This window comes from Rhinolophus hipposideros, assembly GCF_964194185.1.
Source record: "Rhinolophus hipposideros genome assembly, chromosome: 8".
NCBI classification, from domain to species: domain Eukaryota; kingdom Metazoa; phylum Chordata; class Mammalia; order Chiroptera; family Rhinolophidae; genus Rhinolophus; species Rhinolophus hipposideros.
The window spans coordinates 78831197-78850838 of record NC_138054.1 but is presented as its reverse complement, the minus strand read 5'-3'; the positions used below and the strand labels follow the sequence as shown (position 1 = coordinate 78850838).

The 19642-nt window shown below is 36.1% G+C and overlaps 1 protein-coding gene across 1 annotated transcript in view; it reads left to right on the top strand.

The window, feature by feature from the left end:
- CLIC4 (chloride intracellular channel 4) overlaps positions 1-19642 on the top strand; it is a 66781-nt gene that overhangs the window by 35078 nt on the left and 12061 nt on the right. The window contains exons 3-4 of the mRNA XM_081057098.1: positions 8294-8419; positions 14775-14881. Coding sequence (XP_080913224.1) covers positions 8294-8419; positions 14775-14881 — 233 coding nt within the window. The remainder of the gene's footprint in view (positions 1-8293; positions 8420-14774; positions 14882-19642) is intronic.

Here is a 19642-nt window from a genome sequence, read left to right as displayed (position 1 = left end):
GTGAGTTGACTGCCATGCTTCCAAAAATCCTTTGAACAGCTCAGTACAGTGCTTGATTGTGGAACATACCAGAATGATGATCTGATTCACAAAAGGAAGTGAACACATAATGGCTATTTCAAAGTTACCGGTTTCACTTTTCACTTACAACTTTTTAAGGCATTATTCCTGTAAGTTGGTTGATATTTGAGGATTTGTATTATATTTAAGAGTAATGTGCTCTGCATGTCAAAAGTGACACATGGGAAGTACAATGTAAGGTTCAGGGCCTATTAGAAAACACTACCGCTCAAAGAAAATGTACATTTATTTCCTCGCACTTTGTGTAAAATCAATAGAGAGCACTTAAAATTGGAGCCTATATTTTTTAGTTTTCTTTAGAAATCTTAGGTCTACGGTGCATTTAAAAGATGCTTCTTCAGGGCAATTAGACGTATACAAGCAGCAAGCACATGGTAATGAGTCCCCTCCACCTGAGTCCCTAGTCATCCACTTCCTCTTCTCAGATACCACTGCATTTGGTCCTCAGTCTTCCAGTCCTTTCCTGTGAGTTTGCACTCTTACAGTCTTGAGTTCAATTTCCTCAAGCAAGAAGGTACCTCAAGAAAGTGAACCTTTGTTCAAAAAGCCAGTGTAAAATAAAGTTGTCACAGAGGAATAAAACGTTTTGTGGTAAAAAGTACCTTTCATAATATGTTCTTAACTGTAAAACTTTAAATGTCACTGTTTTTAGAAAGCTGTGGGGGAGGAAATGCCCATAATGCTTATTTTCCTGCTTTCCTGATAATTGCCCAATTCCTCAGTGAAAAGTACTGATTCCAGAACAAACCTGGGGAGCAATAGAACTCTCTCCTGAGAGCTATTTAGAAGCCCACTCTGTGCTCTGAAAAAATTACTGTTACATGATATTTCATCCTTAAAACCAAGCCAGTTTCTAGTTCAGGCACTGTGTGACATGTTCTCTTTGAATCTCAGTTGGTGTTAATGATACACTGGTGCTGGTGATATTCGTGTGCCCCTTTGAAACCGGGAACAATCCCCCATTGCGTGCCTGCCAGCGCTGCCTAATGCTTCAGTGGGAGTCATTTCTAAAGCTAATCTTCTGTTCATGCTGCAATTGTATTACAGAACTTTTAGATTAAAAAAGTGCGCAGGCTGCGGGAGGAATTTAGGTTTACATCAAGCACCATTTGAACAAAAGCTTCAGATAAATATAAGTGAAAATATTAAAATTTGGGGGTGTATATTTAAAGATGTTATCACATGTCACTGAAGGGGAGCAGCTGTGGCGTGGCAGTAAGAATCAAGGGTAGAGACCTGGTTCTGTGTGGCAAGAGCCCTGGTACCAGCTTCCCTGGGACCTTACCCAAGCTGCCTCACCTTGGACGTCAGTTACCTCATTTTTAAATTCTGGAGAAAGGAAAGGAAAAATAAACGAACATTTCTGCAGTGTTTACTATGTGCTAAACACTGGTCAGGGTACTTTTATATTAACAAACCATCTTCAGACCTATTAATGAATAGAATTCATTGTTTTATCACACTGGTATTATAAGGCCTTTCTGGCTGCGATCAAAACCTTTATTTGAAGACTTCCACTATCTTCATTATGCCCAGAAGGTCCTAAATCAGAGTTCAGCATCTGTAGGGCACAGATAAGCCTGAGAGGTAGGCAAGTAAGAAAAAGAACAAAGAATGAGAACAGAGAAGGGGCGAGGGAGAAATGGAGACACTGACTTGGATCTAGCTGAGTGTGGCCGTATTTTGTCACACACTTGCTGGGATCAACTTTTCTGGTTTTAAGAAATGAGTAGAAATGATAACTTTAAGAAATTAACTTTTTATTTTAAAAGCTGCTGTATTACCAGTGAACTAAAATCCCTTTTTAATGGCATTCTCTAGAAAAAAAACAAAATAAATTGGAGAAGGCCCCTTTTTAAAAGTCTAGGAAAGGTGTGTTTCCATTTTCCCATTCCCACTGTAAACACTGAAACTATGTCCTCCTTTGCACTGCTACTCCTGATTTTCTCCTTGAAATGTGAACATACCCATACCATTTGTAATATTCTGTGTGAGGCAGCCCCACGTGTAAGGTGGCATAATAATAGATTATTCTGATAGTTTAAACTTGAACAATTTTGTAATAGTTTCAAATGTTACAGTGAAACACTAAAACGGATAGTTATGCGTATCTTAAAAGGCAGTTATAAACTTAGAGTATAATCTGATTTCCAAATAGATTCTTGAGATGGCTTGCTTTCATTATCATGTCTCTGTGGTTCCACGCTTCTGCAGACAGCCTTCAGCAAGTTGAGAGATCAGTTTGATTTCCAGGTAGGGCTTCAGTAACAGCAGTGTGAGACACGCAGAGAGACTAAATGGAACGGAACAGGCTTGTCTTTTAGAGAAATCATTTGCGGCTACTGGCCAGTGAGGAAAGTACAGACTCGATTCTTCCCTTTGCGAATGTGACTTGAGCTACATGAAGCCCTGTTGGAACAATCCTGCAATTCAAGATATGTATCTCATGAATGCGTTCTGAATCACATGTACGCTGTGCGCGCATGCGGAAGAGAAATACATTTTGTGTGTGTATGTGTCTGTGCGTCTGTGTGTCTGTGTGTAAGAGAAATACATAGAGACAGACAGACAGATGGAGAACTTTGCTGCCGTGTCTTTCTGTTCTTTTTCAAGATGATTTCAAACATGATAAATCCTGTTGAGGCCACTAAGAGCTGAATTAGAAACATGTTAATGAATATTTGCCTAAACCTGCTATCAATATAAACTACTTGTAAACTGTTAATAAAATTTATTAAGAATTCTAGAGACTGTATTTGAAACCTTTACATGGATGCTGTTTTGTTTTAAAATGATTGCTTCACGGATTGACATTAAAGTAGACGAAGATTAGCATCTACCACATTTAATAAAATCCTTTAACTGGTTGAACTGGTACAAATAGATGCTTAGTGACTGGGATTTTGTGTGTTTTGGTGAGGCCATGATTTACTGATGATTCAGTTAGTGACTTAAGCATTAGTCAGAATGTAGCAAATCTAGTGAAGAATAATTAATAGGAGTAAATTGAAATAAAAGATTTGTGGTGTTAACTTTTTTTTCCTTATTTGCTGTATAGGGTCCAATATCTTCTTGATTTGTGTAAATTAATGTTATGCCTTGAAAATCAGCATCTTTAGAAGGGAAGTTCTACCCACTTAGCATTTTTTTCTCCATTTAGTGAGTCAGCTGGTTACAACCAGGTCATCGTTAGGGACCAGCTTCAGTGTCCCATGGCTGTGCTGTTCTCATTTTATGCCAAGCAACTGGAACAGAGCCTCCAGCCCCATGTCCTCCAATTGTTGCAAGTGTACCGCATTAAATTTTAATTGAAGTTAAGCCTCTTAAGTTGCTTCAAGTATTAGCTCCTATATGGTTCCTCCTCATTTCTTTCTTCCCCCCACCAATTTATTTTTTGTTTCCGCATTTTTCAGCATTTCTTTCTTTTCCTCTCTATTTTCTTGTTTTAGTTTGTTTCTCTTTATTTCCTTTCCTTTCCTTTCCTTTGTTTCCTTTTTAAAAACTTTTATTTATTTAAGTGTGTTTTTCCAGGACCCATGAGCTCCAAGTCAAGTAGTTGTTTCAGTCTAGTTGTGGGGGTAGGGGTGATTGCAGCTCAGAGTGGCCCATGTGGGGATCTAACCGGCAACCTTGTTGTTAAGAGCACCGCATTTAGCTAACTGAGCTAACTGGCCACCCCTATTTCCTTTTCTTCCTCTGTAAACAGAAAGGGAGAGAATAGAATTTTTTTTTCATCTCAAAGACCACTACATATATAAAAAAAGGATTACTTTGATAAATAACATTAAAAATAAAAACCCCAAAACCTTGAAGAGTATTTGTTCTGTTATCTCAAGGCATGAATTCTGTGCCCTTTGCGTTTTCTAGCTGTCACTCAAGGGAAACATTTGAATGAGTTTGAATGAACCGTTGAATATTTTTTGAAGGCTTCTGAAGAGATAAACCAAAGATATTCTGAAATTTTCAGCCATTGTCTATTGGTTGTTTCATTTATCTTACACTGCAGTTCCTGAAATGTTTGTTAAGTTTCTGTGAAGCGTCTGTAAAATGAGCCTTTGTGGGTCAAACAAAACACCTGCGGCCTCAGTGCCAGGTGGACTAGAAGTTAAAGAATCTTAGATTCTGTTTGATGACTTGATACAGCTTCTAAGTGAGTTACCTTAAGCTTAACAACTTGTCCATTTATTTGAAGTCTACAAATTCATTTAGAGGCATTAAAATTTCTTTTCAAGACTACTTTCACTTGGAGTAAGGACCTAACATGATTGTCCTTCATCTCAGTAGTTAATCCTGGAAAACAGTTTCATCACCTTTGTTTTTTAAAAAATCTGGATAGCCTCTCAGCAGAAACAAGTTGGACTATTCACTAGTCACTAATAGTAATGAAAAATTGGTGATCATATGCCTGGTTTCACTTCACTTACACACCTCTATATTAATAAGAGTTCTTATTACCGACCTGTTAATGCCAGAGAACCAGTTTTGAACCATCAGACACTTCAGAGTTTAAAACTGCCAGTCTCATCTCCTGCATGATGCTTGGTTAATGAGATACTGAGAGCAATAATGGCTTTCATTTGCATACTTTGGTTTAGTTCACTTTCACATGCATTATTTGGTTGGATCATTACAGGCAAAGCAGGCCTTCTATCCGTAGTACAGAGAGGAAATCCAGAGCCAAAGAGATTGTGATGGACTCAGTCACGTAGCTTGTGAATGGCAGAACTATTCAGTTTGGGATTTTAACCAGGTCTTTTTTATTCAGTTTTTGGTTCTTCTCTACCGTGCTAACTCTTTATTTGTCCTCAATAAATATTTTTATTTGGAGAGCTTAAAAGCTGTCATAATTTATTATAGAAGTAATAGCTGTTATTTATATTTTGCTGCCCTCCCCCCAGGGGTTATTTAAAATCATTGATCCCTTTCTTCTTCTTTACCCTACTCCACCCTGTTTGTGAAAAAATTATTTTAAAAAACCATACATGTATGTTATCATTTTGTGCTTACGCATTTAATGGACTGTTGATTAGTCATAATATGTTGATGGATATGTTTTTTATAACTTTGAATAAGAAAAGTATTTTCTAGGTGATCACAATTTGCATGACCAGAGTAAAGAACACTCTTACTCATCACTGGCATCATTCATGGGAGATGTGTGTGTTCTCTTTCTCTTGTGTGTTTCATACAAATTTTATTAGCCCTGCTTGCTTTCATGAGATACGGTTCTTTTTCTTTGTGCTTCATTTTTTTAAAACTTTAAAATGTTAAGATTTGAAAATAAATATATAAACCCTAACCTATTAGGGTTTCTGGACTCTTGATTATATACAAGGTCTTCCTTCCTGAGTTGAGGAAGAAGTAAATTATAAGTGGGGACAAATGTGCATCTATGAGCGAGGATGAGTGGGTGACTTGAAGACTGAAGGTGACCACGATCTTGGACAGCGATCAAGGGACAGTTGGTCGGGATGATGAGTAACCAAAGGATGAAAAGGAGTAACCAAAGGAAACCAATGAAATGAAAACTAGCAAAGGATTAGTTCTGATTTGGAATGGAGTACTTATAAAAGTTACTGGAATCTTATAGGCACAGACCTGTTTACATTCATTCAAGAAGACTTACTCAGATTTCATGTGTCCCGATCATTTTGTACTGACTTTACCTTGTCAGACTAAAGAATGCCCAGTGACAGAATCAGAGTAGCAAATCAAATCAGATTTTGACTTTTAAAAGTCCTCTTTTAGAGCTTAGGTTCTTAAAGAAGTTGAGAGCAAACATGTCTTATTTTCTTTTGCCTTGGATAGGCTCTAGCACTTCGTAGAGGGAGGCTCTGAGTTAGAAAATTTGGACTAATTGGATAATTTATAAGTCTTAGTATCTTTGATTAGAATGTAGTCATAGAAAGATGAGGCACTCTCCTAAATTGAGAGATGGGTGGAGGTGGGGCGTGGAGAGGGAGAGAAAGTAAAGGAAAGACAATGAAATGAATAAGACCAGGGGAAATTGATAAGCTGGGCTGAGTATAGATTTTAGGGTGCCCTCTATATTAAAAATTCTCTTTAGTGACGAAGTATTTCACCTTCCCAATACACTAAAGATAGCCTTTATTTTAGTCAAATTCTGTGCATTTGTAGTAAGGAGGGCAAAGGGAGGGTGTCATAGGAGTGGGAAAAGTTCTTTGAAGCAACAGATCATATTGCTTTTTAAAAGTTAATCTTTGTAATTAGGAAAGTTTTCAAACACACAGAATAGAATAAACTTCCCCATAACCTCAATTCAGTTATCAAGATTTTGCTTATTTGCTTTGTCCCTTTTCTCCTCTTTCTGAAATGTGTTAAAGCAAATGCTGGGAATCCTGTCATTCCACCCCTACTTCAGTGTATTATCTCCAAACAATATGGACATTTTCTTACCTAACCACAATGCCAGCATCATGTCTAGACTCCAGAGTATAACTGGATTTATTCTGTTATCTCCAAAATATCTTTTTATATTTGGCTGGTTTGTTCACGTAAGGATCCAAACAAATTCTACTCATTATGTTGGGTTGTTATGTCTCTTCAACTTTTCTTAATGTATAACAGTCCTTCCCAACCCCCATTTGAGCCCCCCCCACTCCTTAGAAATCCAGTCAGTTGAAATGTAGATTATCTCAAATTCTGGATTTGTCTGATTTCGTCCTTGTGGTATTATTTAACTTTGTCCTCTAACCCCTCATGTTTCCTATAAATGAATTTTTTGATCCCAGGACCCTTTTATTCTCTTAAATTATTGAAGACCTCAAAGAGCTTTCAGTTATGTGGTTTTAGCTATCGATTTTATATTAGAAATTAAAGCTGGTAAATTAAAAAAAATACTTATTTACTAATTCATTTAAATAGAGCAATCATGAGCCCATTATCTGTTATTGCAAACATAATTTTAATTTAAAATAACTATATTTTCCGAAACAAAATTAGTGAGAGAGTGGCATTGTTTTACATTTTGCACGTCTCTCATGTCTGTCTTAATAGAAGACATTCTTATTTCTGTTTCTGTATACCTTGTGCTATTACACACCAAGTAGCCTATAGAAAACTCCACTGTACAGACATGAGAGAATGAGAGTGAAAAAGGGAAACGATGTCTTAGTATTATGAGAACGGTTTTGACCTCATGGACCACCCGGGGAAGGGGTCCCCTAGATCACACTTGGAGAGACACCTGCCCTAAGAGGCTTGATTCTAGATTCAAGTTCAGCTTTTTGGGTAAGAATACTTCCTAGGTGGTGATGTATGCTTCATGTTTTATCATGAGGATGTACACCATATCTGGTCATATTGATTCCAGGATTCACTGGTGGGCTTGGGTGAGCCATTTGGCTGGTTAGGAGGGTAGTGTCAGCATTTGTTGCTATGACTAGTAGTGGTAAACATACCTGTTTCACCATCTTTATCAGTGTCATGTATATTTTCAATTTTTCCTAATTGATAGGAAGAAAATGTACAGATTGTTTAGTTTTCAATTTGATAATTGAGGTTTTTGACGTTTTCCCGTGTACACTTATAGCTTATCAATTTCTTTTGACCAATACCTATTGATTTTTTTATGACTTTTTAAATGAATTTGGACAATTTAATATCTATTTTATTTAATATATATATTTAATATATATTTTAAGCCTTGTTCACTATGCTATTTTTTCCATTCTGTGTTGCCTCTTACCTTTGGTTATGCTGTCTTTTACATATTGAAGTAATTTCGATTGTAGATAGTCAAATCTGGTGATCTTTTTCCTAATTCTAGACTTCTGGGAAAATGGAAAAGAGGGTAGTACCTGAATTAAGAATCTTATAGTTGAAAGGGACTGTAGGAATTAGTTGCTCTTCTCCCTAATTTTACCCCAAAATACGTGCGGGGACAGCCTAGGTAAATTACGTTTTACCCATCTTTACACAATGAGTTGGTGCCAGAGTTGAGAGTAGAGACTGACTTTCCCAACTCCCAAGTCTTTTTTCCCCTTATTCTACCATCATTTCTAATATGCACCTCAGTTAAACTTGGAATGCTTACCAGAATATTATTGCAGCTGTTACTATACCTAGTAGAAAAAATACTATTATTCATTTTCACATACTTTAAAGTGTAGAACCATTCTGAGAATTGAAAGTATTGTTACCTTCTCAGAGTAAAAAATGATCCAATTTTGACCACTGTTTTGCCTAACAGGAAGCCTGTAGACCTGCAGAACTTGGCTCCCGGGACCCACCCACCATTTATAACTTTCAACAATGAAGTCAAAACGGATGTAAATAAAATTGAAGAATTTCTTGAAGAAGTCTTATGCCCTCCCAAGTGAGTATCAAAGAAAATATACATGGAAGTATTGCTATCTCTTTAAAGCTTTGTCTTATCTGGCCCTTAGAGACCTTTCTCCTGATGGTACTTGAGTTAAATTCTCAGTGTTAAGTTGGAGTGACTAGGACTTATCTTCATTCAGTAAAATTAATGCCACCCAGATTTCAGAATTGGTCATATATCAGCAGCCATACTGAGAAAGCTAGGAATCTGATTAAGCTGTAGAGTACATGGTGAAAGTAGGTTTGGGACATGTGAGATACGTCAGGAAAGACTGGCTGTTTGAGGGATATAGGTTCCAAATTGAGAGAGAAGTTTAGGGAGAAGAGATGGGGAGAGACAGGTTCAAACTGAACACAGCCAGAATGTCTAAGCAGATGTATGGTTTAGGTTGCTGAGGGATTTCCTATCAGGCCATTTTAAAGGTAGGTTTCTGAAGCTACCACCAAGGGAATTGACTTTTTAGACTGTGTCCATGGGGTTCAGTTTCTATTTATGTATTTCTTTGAGATACTCTATATCCCCAGGTCCGACCTGGTTAACAATTTTAAGTACTATTTCCTATAATGTGTGGTACAGTTGAGGAAGAGATGAACTCTAATGACAGTTACCTAAATTGCAAATATGCAGTTTTGCATTATACTGTAATATTGGCATAGATAGGTTCAAAGTGTTATTGATTTCTTTTAGGCTTTTCCAGTTTCATTATCTTGAAAACTGAGCTATTTCTTTTCTTCTGGCCCAAGACTTTCTTGCTAGTTAACTTATCCTCCATATCCAGAAAAAATTTCCCATGATTGGGTCAGAAGGTTCTAAATTAATTTCTCAACATTCATTCATTCATTTCATTTCATTCATTCTTCAAACAGTTACTGGGCAGCAAAGCCTTGTGGACACAATACACAATAAGATACAGTTTCCACAGCACAGTCAAATGTGTATGATTAGTGGTGATGGCGGTGGTGGTGTTATGGGAAAGTGAATGGAATCACTCAAGGCTTTAGAGAAGCCTTGAATTAAATGACACTTGAATTAAACTTTAATTTTTAAAAAGTGACATTTGGCAGGTGAGTGAAGGAGTTCCAGGCAGAAAAGTAATTTTGAATCAGTAGTGTTTCTTTTGGGAACCTGCAGGTAGGGCTGGAGTGTAGCACACAGGATTGGGGACGGTAGGCAGGAGGGCTGCTAGGAGAAGAGTGAACAATGATACTTCTGTCTACAACTAGCCCACCTTCTATTGTGAACAGAATTGCCCTTTGTTTAGCAATCTTGTTCTAAGCTTAAAATTTCATTTTCTTAATCCTGTGTGTATAAAAGCTTGTCCTCTGCCTACCTTCCTGTCTTTCTAAGGGCCTCAAACTTCTTTTATCCCTGTTTACCAGGAGTCCGAACTATCCTCCCATCCTCAGTAAAGTTTCTCCAGACCAATGTTAATGAAATTATATCTTGACTTTTCCTCCAGGCCTTATATAGATAGAATACCAATAAATCAATACTGGGATCTTTGTAAAATATAAATTCAAACTTTATAAACACCAGTAAGGAACTGTTATGAACATGTATTCAACTTAGTGGAAATAATTTTTGAAAGTTTGTTGCATTATAGAACCTAATAGATCCCTTTTTATTCTTAAAAGTCTGTCAGCTCTGAGGAAACTTCCATATTTTCGAACCTGTCCTCATACACTATGATCTTCCTCTCATGTAACTACAGATCATTATATCAGCATTAAATTATAAATAGTTTGGCTTGTCGTTCTCTTTAAAGAAAACTGTATTTTGTTTTAAAGCATTGTCTAAAGTATGTAATGTGTCGATTCTTCCAAAGATATTTAAATTTTTGAAATCAGTATGCTTATGACATTGTATACCATTTCAATAAAATGAGCATTTTCTCATATTCTCTTGTAGCTTTCTTCAACAACAGCAACAACAGTAACAAAAATAATTTTCATTATTCCTTCTTGTTATCTTTCTCAGAGGGAACAGACATTAACAGAAATAGTAGAGCTAATATCAAAATATTCTGGTTTCTTGATGTCTAATCCTGTAAGACATCAAAGCTTTTTGAATTGGACTTTGAAAAGAAACATTGTCACTTTGCTTTTTATATATAGAAATTTCAGCCCCATTTTGTTTGGGCATATTCATAGAGATACTCAAACCAGAGATGGTCTCTTCTTTCAGTTTAAATAATTTAACTTAAAACTTGGAGATCTTTCTGTTATAAAGAGTTCACAGTGTGCTGAATTCTTTCTAAGGGTAATTTACTTATTTTTACGATGTAGTTTTTATTCTGAAGACAGTTTCTAAGTAGTTTCGTAATTCACTTTGTTTAGAAGGGAGTATTTTTGATGTTGCTAATGCCTCTGCTGTTAATTATGTGCCATACACCGTGCATTGTGGATTATTTTGTGGATTATCTCAGTCCTCCCAAAGATTTTATGAAGAAACTGAAGATGAGTAAGCCAAATAATTTGTCTAAGGTTAATGGTGGCAGAGCTGACATACTTACTTGCAAAGCCAGGTCTGTATGACTTCAAAAACCTATGTTTCCCTGGTTCTCTTTCTGTTTCTCATTTCGTTGAGTTTGACTTTTATAAAAGAGGTGTAAAACCTGTCTTTAATCGATGGATTGTGCTTTACTGAGTACCAAATTGAAGGCTAGCTCAAGCTTAGAGGAAGGGTAGGAAAGAAATCCATGAGAGTTTACTGTTTCTGGTAGTTGATGAGCAAGTTGGACTGAAGGTGGTTGTCAAACTGAATTCAGTGGCTCCTCTTTAAATAGGAAGTGAGGTTTCAGTTCTGATGGGTTTTTACTGATACGTATTGGAACAGCACGTTTAGATTGGGAGTGCCTTCCCCTTAGCGGGCTCTGCACCCCATAATGTGAAATGCTCATCAAACGGCATCATTTCTGTCCTGCAGAAATTGTTTCTAGAGGAGGAGGGGGAAGAAGTGTTTCTGGAATATCTTTCCCTTCCTTTATTGTTCTGGAGCATTCAGGGACCATCCTGGCTCTCATTGTCTTTTCCGTCTCGGACAGGGAGGTCTTCCGTCCTTAACTATTGCTGATTCTCCCCACACTCAGATTGTAAGCCTCCTTGTTTCCAGATAGCGTGAGGAGAAAAGGCAGGAGAGTTGTATGAGCTGGTGGACTGTAACCTAGCATTTCTAATAACATCTTTCTGGCGTCTGATGATACTGAGAACAGAGTGTTTATGTGAGCACTGCTGATTTAATCACAAGAAATAAATACAGGCAACTATCTAGCCCTAGAGTTGTTTCGAATTCAGAGACAAATGAAAAATTTAAATCAAGCAACTTTTGCTGGTCTATATAATTATAGGTTTTAAAGAAGAAACTTTCTCTCTGGGGAAAGTGTTTATGTATTTTTTTTTTAGTTCCCTTTGCTTGAATGAAGGAATGACTTTGCTTCCCCCACCTTCCCCACTGTCCCCCACCCCATTTCCAAAAAGCCTTGAAACTTGGATTTTTAACTGAAGTAGACCTGTATACTTGGCTAACTTTACTGATAAAAGGATAGAAAGATAAAGGCAGCTGATTTTGGGAGAAGAGTTCTATGAAGTGTTATTAAGCCTTTTTTTTTTAAAAGAATTATGACAATGAAAGTTGAATTTACAGTGATAAAAACTATAACCAGACTTTATTCTTATATTGACACGAGAAAGGAGAAGATGTCTGAGATCTTTCCTAAAAGGATGGAAATATTCTTAGTCTACCATCAATGGTCACTGATATAATGCAAAACAAAGGACTATCTGAAAGTCTAAATACCCTGGGTGCTATGCTATGTCCATTCTGTTGTTGACACATAGCCTTTTATTAATTATTCGCCTTCCTTTTGTTAAATGTTGAATGCTCACAATAATTGGAAATTACTGCTTCATCAAGCTGTTTGCTAAAACTAATAATAATTGATGAATTATTAAAATCCAGTGTTTGGGGGTATGCAACAAGAGTTGGCAACTGATTTTGAACTTACTGGTGGTTTAGAATTTGATTTATATTTTAGAACCTGATGTATAATAAAACAAAACAACACCACCGAGGGACAAGAAATCTGTGTTTTAGTTTGGTAGTACTTTTAAGTAATCCAGTGACTTTGGAGCCAAGTATGTAAACTTTCTGGAAGATAATTTCCTTTTAGGCAAAATGAGAGATTGAAGTGAGTGGTCTCTTATAGCTACAGTATTGTATTAAATTAATAGTACAAATTTAATGGCTTGGAAGGTAAGATCAGGGCATGTTTAACCTGCTTTAGAGAACAGTGTTTTTTAAGAATTTTAATAGCAACTATTTCCGTATCAGTAAGGATGTGCTGATTGAAAGTCCTTCATCCTTACCTGTTCATTAAACTAGGTGTCTAGTAATATGCTCATCATTAGTAATATGCTCATCATTAGTAATATGCTCATCATTAGTAATATGCTCATCATTGTATCCCCAGCACTTAGTACAATGCCTGACAAACAGTAGATACTTAATTAGAATAAATGAATATATGTATGAATAATGAATATATAAATGATCTGTAATTCAAGCTTACCTTCCTGTAAATTATTATGAGAATTTTGAAGTTTACTTCATTAGAAAAAGTTGGTACAGCTAAATATTGCTTGGGGAACAGAGGACTAATTTTGGAAACTTGGATAGAAAAAGACATACCAGTATGTATTGAAGAGGCTCTTACGTTCCTTGCACTATTTTTTGTTTGGAAGGAGTCAATGAAGGTACTGTATTACCAGCGGTGAAAACATTTAAATGAGGTTGGTTGTTTTTATAGCCAAAGGAAACTCAGGGATATTGAAGCAGGGATTAACTGTCACAGTTCAGGCAGGAAAAGTAAACTTAGGTGAAATTCATTTGCTATACTCATTCACTGAAAACCTCATTGTGCAAATAATGTCATTTATAAGAGAAATCTTTAAGCTTAAAAATTGAGAGAGATTGAAAAGAAAGAGAACTTGAACATGTAGGTAAACAGATAGTTTATATTCTTCTTACCAATATTGAACTATGTCCGTTTTTTAGAAGATATATCTCTTCTTGAATTCTAAATAGTAAATGTAAAAATTAGGAATATAAAAACTAACCTGAAACTGCACCTTGCAACTGAATTAAATTTCTATAGAAAAATACCTCATTTTCATTTTTAATTTAAAAAAAAAAGTGGCAATACAACACCTTAAAACATGAATAAGTCTAAATCACTAGGTTAATGTAAGATTTTTTTCCAAAGTCTTAACTGCCCCCAAGCCCATTTTTCAGTGAAATTTTGCAGGGCCTTTTAGCTGAGGAATCTTCCCTAAAATGGTTCTAAGAGTCTGAATTCCTCTCCCTGGAGCTGATGCCAGCTCTGCTGAAGGAAAGAGTGAGGTGTTGAGTTTTTTTCACATGTATTTTCCAACTTGAGGAGGAAATATATGGGTATGTGTGTTTGAAATTTAAGTATGTAAAATACACATCTGTGTGGTTTTAAAGAAAAGGCTGTTGTGTCACAAATGTTTCTTCTCAAAGTAGGAAAACTTTTTAACAACACAGCAGAGCACTTGTTAGCAATATTCCCGACCTCTTATTTTTCTGTTGCAGAGGGCCACTCTTACAAAATGTAATACACCAGAGATTTTTGAAAATCCCAAGTGTAGGGTGGTCTGAAGTGAGCGATCTGTCTCTTGCTGTTTTGTTCCTAACCTCTTGCGGATGAACGAGGGGCTCCAGCAGCCCAGACTCTTCCTGCTGTCAGGGTTGCCTGAGGCTGCTGCACAAGGTTGGTTCTGTGCACGGCCAGCCCAGGATCTGGCTAGCATTCCTGTTTGAGAAAGCTCTCCCTCCTGTCGAAATGTGCCTAGTGCAACTGAGAAAGCAAATTTTTAACTTTATTTAATTGTGATTAATTTAAAATCATATTCAAATAGCCACATGTCACTAATGGGCTACTGTATTGGACACAACAGAGAATATTACCACCATCACAGAAAGATCTCTTAGCGCTGCCCTAGAGTTCTCTTTCTAAGACCCCCTTTGGCTTGGCACAAGTCTCGGACCAAGCGGACCGTTTCCTCAGCATTTTAGTTTATAAAATGGAGGTGGAGTGCGGATGGCTTTTAGTTGCCAAGAATATTAATATGTGAACAAAAACACTTTGCAGAGCTTTGTTTCCTAAGGAAAAAGACATCTTAAAAATATAGAAAATGGATGATAGCACTTCTTAGAATAATAACTGTTAAAAGATGTCTGGTAACTGCTAGCACATGGTTTGTTGATTGAGAGAATTTATGCTAATGTATTTTTGGAAGATCTATAACCCATTATCACCTTTTCCATTTAGGTACTTAAAGCTTTCACCAAAACACCCAGAATCAAATACTGCTGGGATGGACATCTTTGCCAAATTCTCTGCATATATTAAGAATTCAAGGCCAGAGGCTAATGAAGGTAAAAAAGAAATGATTGAATTACCACTGAAAACAACATCAAAAAACCCACCAGAAACCCTATTATGACAGTGATTATAAATGCGTACTTTGGAGTTCAGACAGTCCCATAAGTATTAAAAACTAGCTTTCAGAGTTGATCAGAGATTTGATGATCAACCAGGATAAGTCCTGTCTTTTTTTAATGTTTCTAGCTCATGGGACAGTGTCTAGCAATATAGTAGGTGTGTGATAAAATGTTTATTGAATGAATTTGTTCTCATTCTTCTGAGAAGTTACTGTGAAGGGAGCTATGCGAAGAATTAACCGTGCATCAAAAACAGTGGATTGGGTGATTTAGTTATAGATTGATATAGCTTCACTTAAACCATTACTAAATCTTTTGTTTATTGTTGGGCGCCAGCTTTTTAAAATCGGCCTCTGTAGATTTTTTTGCTAATTACCCTTAAAGAGCAATGGAGTTGCTCTAAGACAGCCTTTAGACTTACCAGCCTTCCAAATTTCTCTGCCTCCTAAGAATAGGATTTTAGTTTCAAGTCATATTTTCATGGTGAGAATTGTTTAGATAGTATGGGTGCGATTTTCTTTTTTTATTTATTAAAGGACACTTTCCTATTATTTCATTTACCAAACTTACATTTGGTATATTGAAGGCAAGTTTCTTTGAAAGAGGTCCCATTTAATGAACCTTGTCTTAACCACACCTTTCAGTAATTTCCGTTTTTCTTCCCTTTGGGATGTTAAGCATTGTTCTCTCTGGAGAAAACTGTATAGCGAGAGCATTAGTATTTAATTTAAAGTAACAACAATAACCACAAACCAGCTCCTAAAGACGCTTTAGTCCATCATCGTTTTAGACAGTGGAGTTTTTCACATGTATTTTCCAATTTGAGGAAGAAATACATACATGGGTTTGTGTGTTTGAAATTTAAATATATAAAATACACATTTGTGTGGTTTCTAAAAAAAAATAAAGCTGTTGTGTTACTAATATCTCTTCTCAAAGTAGAAAACTGTAACACAACAGAGCACTTGTTAGCAAAATTCCTGACATCTTATTTTTCTGTTGCTTAGTGCCTCCGTTGCAAAATTCAATATATGGGAGGTCTTAGAAAATCCTGAGTGTAGGGTAGTCGGAAGTGAGTAATCTGTCTCTTGCTGTTTTTGTCCCTAACCGGCTGTGGATGAGCAAGGTGCTTGACCAGCCTAGTGGGGTTCTTTTGTGTAGAAGTTTACGGCAGCAAATGAGCAAGAATACCCAAGTGGGGAAAATATCAATGAATTGGAAACACTTGCTAATTTCCTTGTTATTTCAGTAGGCAGATTTCCAAGCTCTTCAGGCTGTTATTTTTTTGATTATTAAAATTTAAAACTGCAGCATTTTATAATTTAGTATTGAATTTCAATGGGTCCTGGAATAATCTTCACTGCATGAAATGTTTTTCTGCAGTGAAGGGGGAAAAAGGAAGAACATTAGTGCTCAGGCCTGGCTTACATCTATTAAATGTGTTCCAGTAGCTGCCTTGGTTTGGGAGCAATTTTTCTTAGTAATTGGCTTTTTTCCTGACTAATGTTTCTGTCTAAGCATTTTATACACTAAGTAAAGAGTTACAGTGGAGCCTCTCCTATCCACAGACAGTACCTTTTCTCTTCTACCTTTTCCTTCATGCAGGTGACTGTTCTTTTCATAAAACTATCTTTTGCACCCAGATGCTCTTGCTGCATAGTTCTTTGAACTCTTAAAGTCATGTTTTTATTTCTTGATGAGGTTTTTGGAAGCTGGAGGGTGGTTGAATTTTTTTTTTTTTTTTTTTTTTGACACTTGGTGGGAAGAGAGGAGAATAAAATGTGCTTGCTTTTTTAAAAAACAACAATTGCTTTGGCGGATGGGTTTGAGGGGAGAGACTATGGGCGAAAGTGAGTCATTTAACTATAAGTTTGTGTTCTGTTTTTTCCTATCTATTTGTTATACTGTTTTAAGTAGCCACCAACGCTTATTGTCCTTTGAATTCTGTAACCAAATAGGAACAAACAACATAGTGGATTACACAGTGCATAACTTAGAAGGCCTTATATTAAATTACCTGTTGGTAAATAAGAATTCCAGTTGCCAAGCAACTTCCCCCCACAGGGGCCTGTCACTGCCATGAGACTTTTCTAAAGAAAACAGTGTTCGAAATCTCCCTTATGTATATTTGTTGCAGGTCTCTTATGTGTCTGTTTCATGCAATTAAATGCCTTAAATAAGTCTAGGAAATTAATGATCCATTCCCTTATTCCCCCAAACAATAAACAATTTACATAGAGATGGATTTGTCATTTTACATGGTAAATCAGAGTAGGCAGGTTTTTTATTACGAAATAATATTTCATATTCAGCCTATGAAATATTTCACAAAATCGAATAGGTTTGGACAATTTTAAGACCTAGTTCTAAACAAGGGATGAAACGCTTAGTTGCTACAGTATTGGTCTAATGAAAGTGAAACGGAAGGGCTCATACTTAGGTTGGGGTACAAAGTAAACAAAAGATTTAAAGAATAAAATAAAGGGAGACACTGATGATAGCTAGCTAGATAGACAGATAAAATATATAATTCTTGTGGTAACAGGTCCAAGTTGGTTGGGAGTAAGAGTTTGTGAAATCTTTTGAAGCATTACAAGAGAAATTAATGAGTAATTCCTTTTATGGGGATAGGTTAGGTATGACCTGTCCCAGATCTCCTAGGCTTTTTTCAGTTCTGTGATTTCATTAATTTACATAACTTATTAAGCTCCCAAATGTAACTAATAGATAATTTATTTGTCTATTTGGTATTTATAATATTCTTAAGCAACCCCTGAATTTAGCAGTGATGAACTCTGCTATTATATGCTCTGAGGCATATTCCATAATGTCCAAATCCCTGTTTTTAAAGGGAGGCAAGGAGTCTATAGGTTCTGATCAGTTCATTTTTATTCAAGATTCATTCTCCTCTATCGCTGCCTCCCTCTTTCTCTCTGGAAAAGTGTTTGGAATCAGAGGATGATTGTTCATCATTGTAGCTATGAAACTACATTTAATCATCTTTAAATACTCATTACCTCTCTCTGTTTTCTTCTTATGTGTTAAAAATGGTTTGTGTAAGATTACCCTTTATTAAAACTAGCAGTAGCTTTAAAATATAGTTTGATCCATGTAAATGCTCATAACTTTTGTTTTCTTCATTGTGAATTGTATTTTTTTCTACAACAGATACGGGCTTGTTATATTTAATGTTTTCTGCTTTGCATTTACTCATTTGAATTATACAGGTAATAGAGTAATACATACCGATTGAAAAAGTTAAAATAGTATAGAAATAAATTTAATAAAATTTCAGGGCCCCTTAATCATATCATATAACCTCTTCCCCAATATATTAGCATGTATCCTCTTTTCCTATGTAATTTTGCAAACATTGTACATATATGTGTATTTACATATATACACATTATGCAATTGTCTTTTTCACATATTATGTGATAGAAATCCTTCAAAATATAGATCTACCTCATTTTTTAGAAATACTGCTTAATATTCCATAATACAGATTTTTATTTACCCATTTCCCTGTTGGTAGACATTTAGATTGTCTCAAGTTTTTTTATTATGACAAACAGTGCTGCCAGTGAATATCTTTGTGAAACAGGTCAAAGATTTTGTTCTCCAAAAGTCTACACCAGTTAATATTCCTACTAACGTTAAAGTATTCATTTCCCCACGTTCCTGACCCTGGTGTGTGTACATGTGTGTTAATCTTTTAAATTCTGGTATGTCCTCATAGGCAAAAAAGGGTATTTTGATTTTTATAATTAATTTAAAACTGATTGTATGGCCTCTATTCCATTACTAATGTTTTTGAGAGCTTTTTGAAAGACCTTCTTAGAGATAACAGTATTACTACAGCAGGGGTATTAGAGAATAATAGTGCCGCTTATTAATTGCAGGACGAGTTACTTTCTGATGGCCTGCTACTGCCTTCTAGTGGTTAATCCTGACATTTTCTTTGTTTTAACCAACTTCAAATTCCTTTGTGATGGTTTGTCTTCAGAACTTTATTATGTTTATTGAATGATGCTCTTTAGTATTTTATTTTTTTAAAGATTTTATTGGAGAAGGGGAACAGGACTTTAATGGGGAACAGTGTGTACTCCAGGACTTTTTTCCAAGTCAAGTTGTTGTCCTTTCAATCTTAGTTGTGGAGGGTGCCATTCAGCTTCAAGTTGTCCTTTCAGTCTTAGTTGCAGAGGGCGCAGCTCAGCTCTAGGTCCAGTTGCCGTTGCTAGTTGCAGGGGGCGCAGCCCACCATCCCTTGTGCGACTAAAGGAATTGAATTGGCAACCTTTTGGTTGATAGCCCACTGGCCCATGTGGGAATCGAAGCGGCAGCCTTCGGAATTAGGAGCATGGACCTCTAACCGCCTGAGCCACCGGGCCGGCCCCTCTTTAGTATTTTTTGGTACCTCTATTTTTCTTGTTTTGTTGGCCATTCTTAATATTGATACATGAAAATTGTATCAAACTAATTCAGCATTCTTTGTTTTCACTAATACACCCTTTATTCTGACATTCTTAACTATGAAAAATCACCTAATATTCTCGCCAGGTACAGCAATTCACCTTCATTGCAAGTGCTATGCTAAGTCCAAAATTATAGAAAGAAAAATAACTGTAATGTTTTGTTAGCTTAATTTTAGTCCGTTCCTTACATATAGGATTACAAATACTGTATGCTATCAAT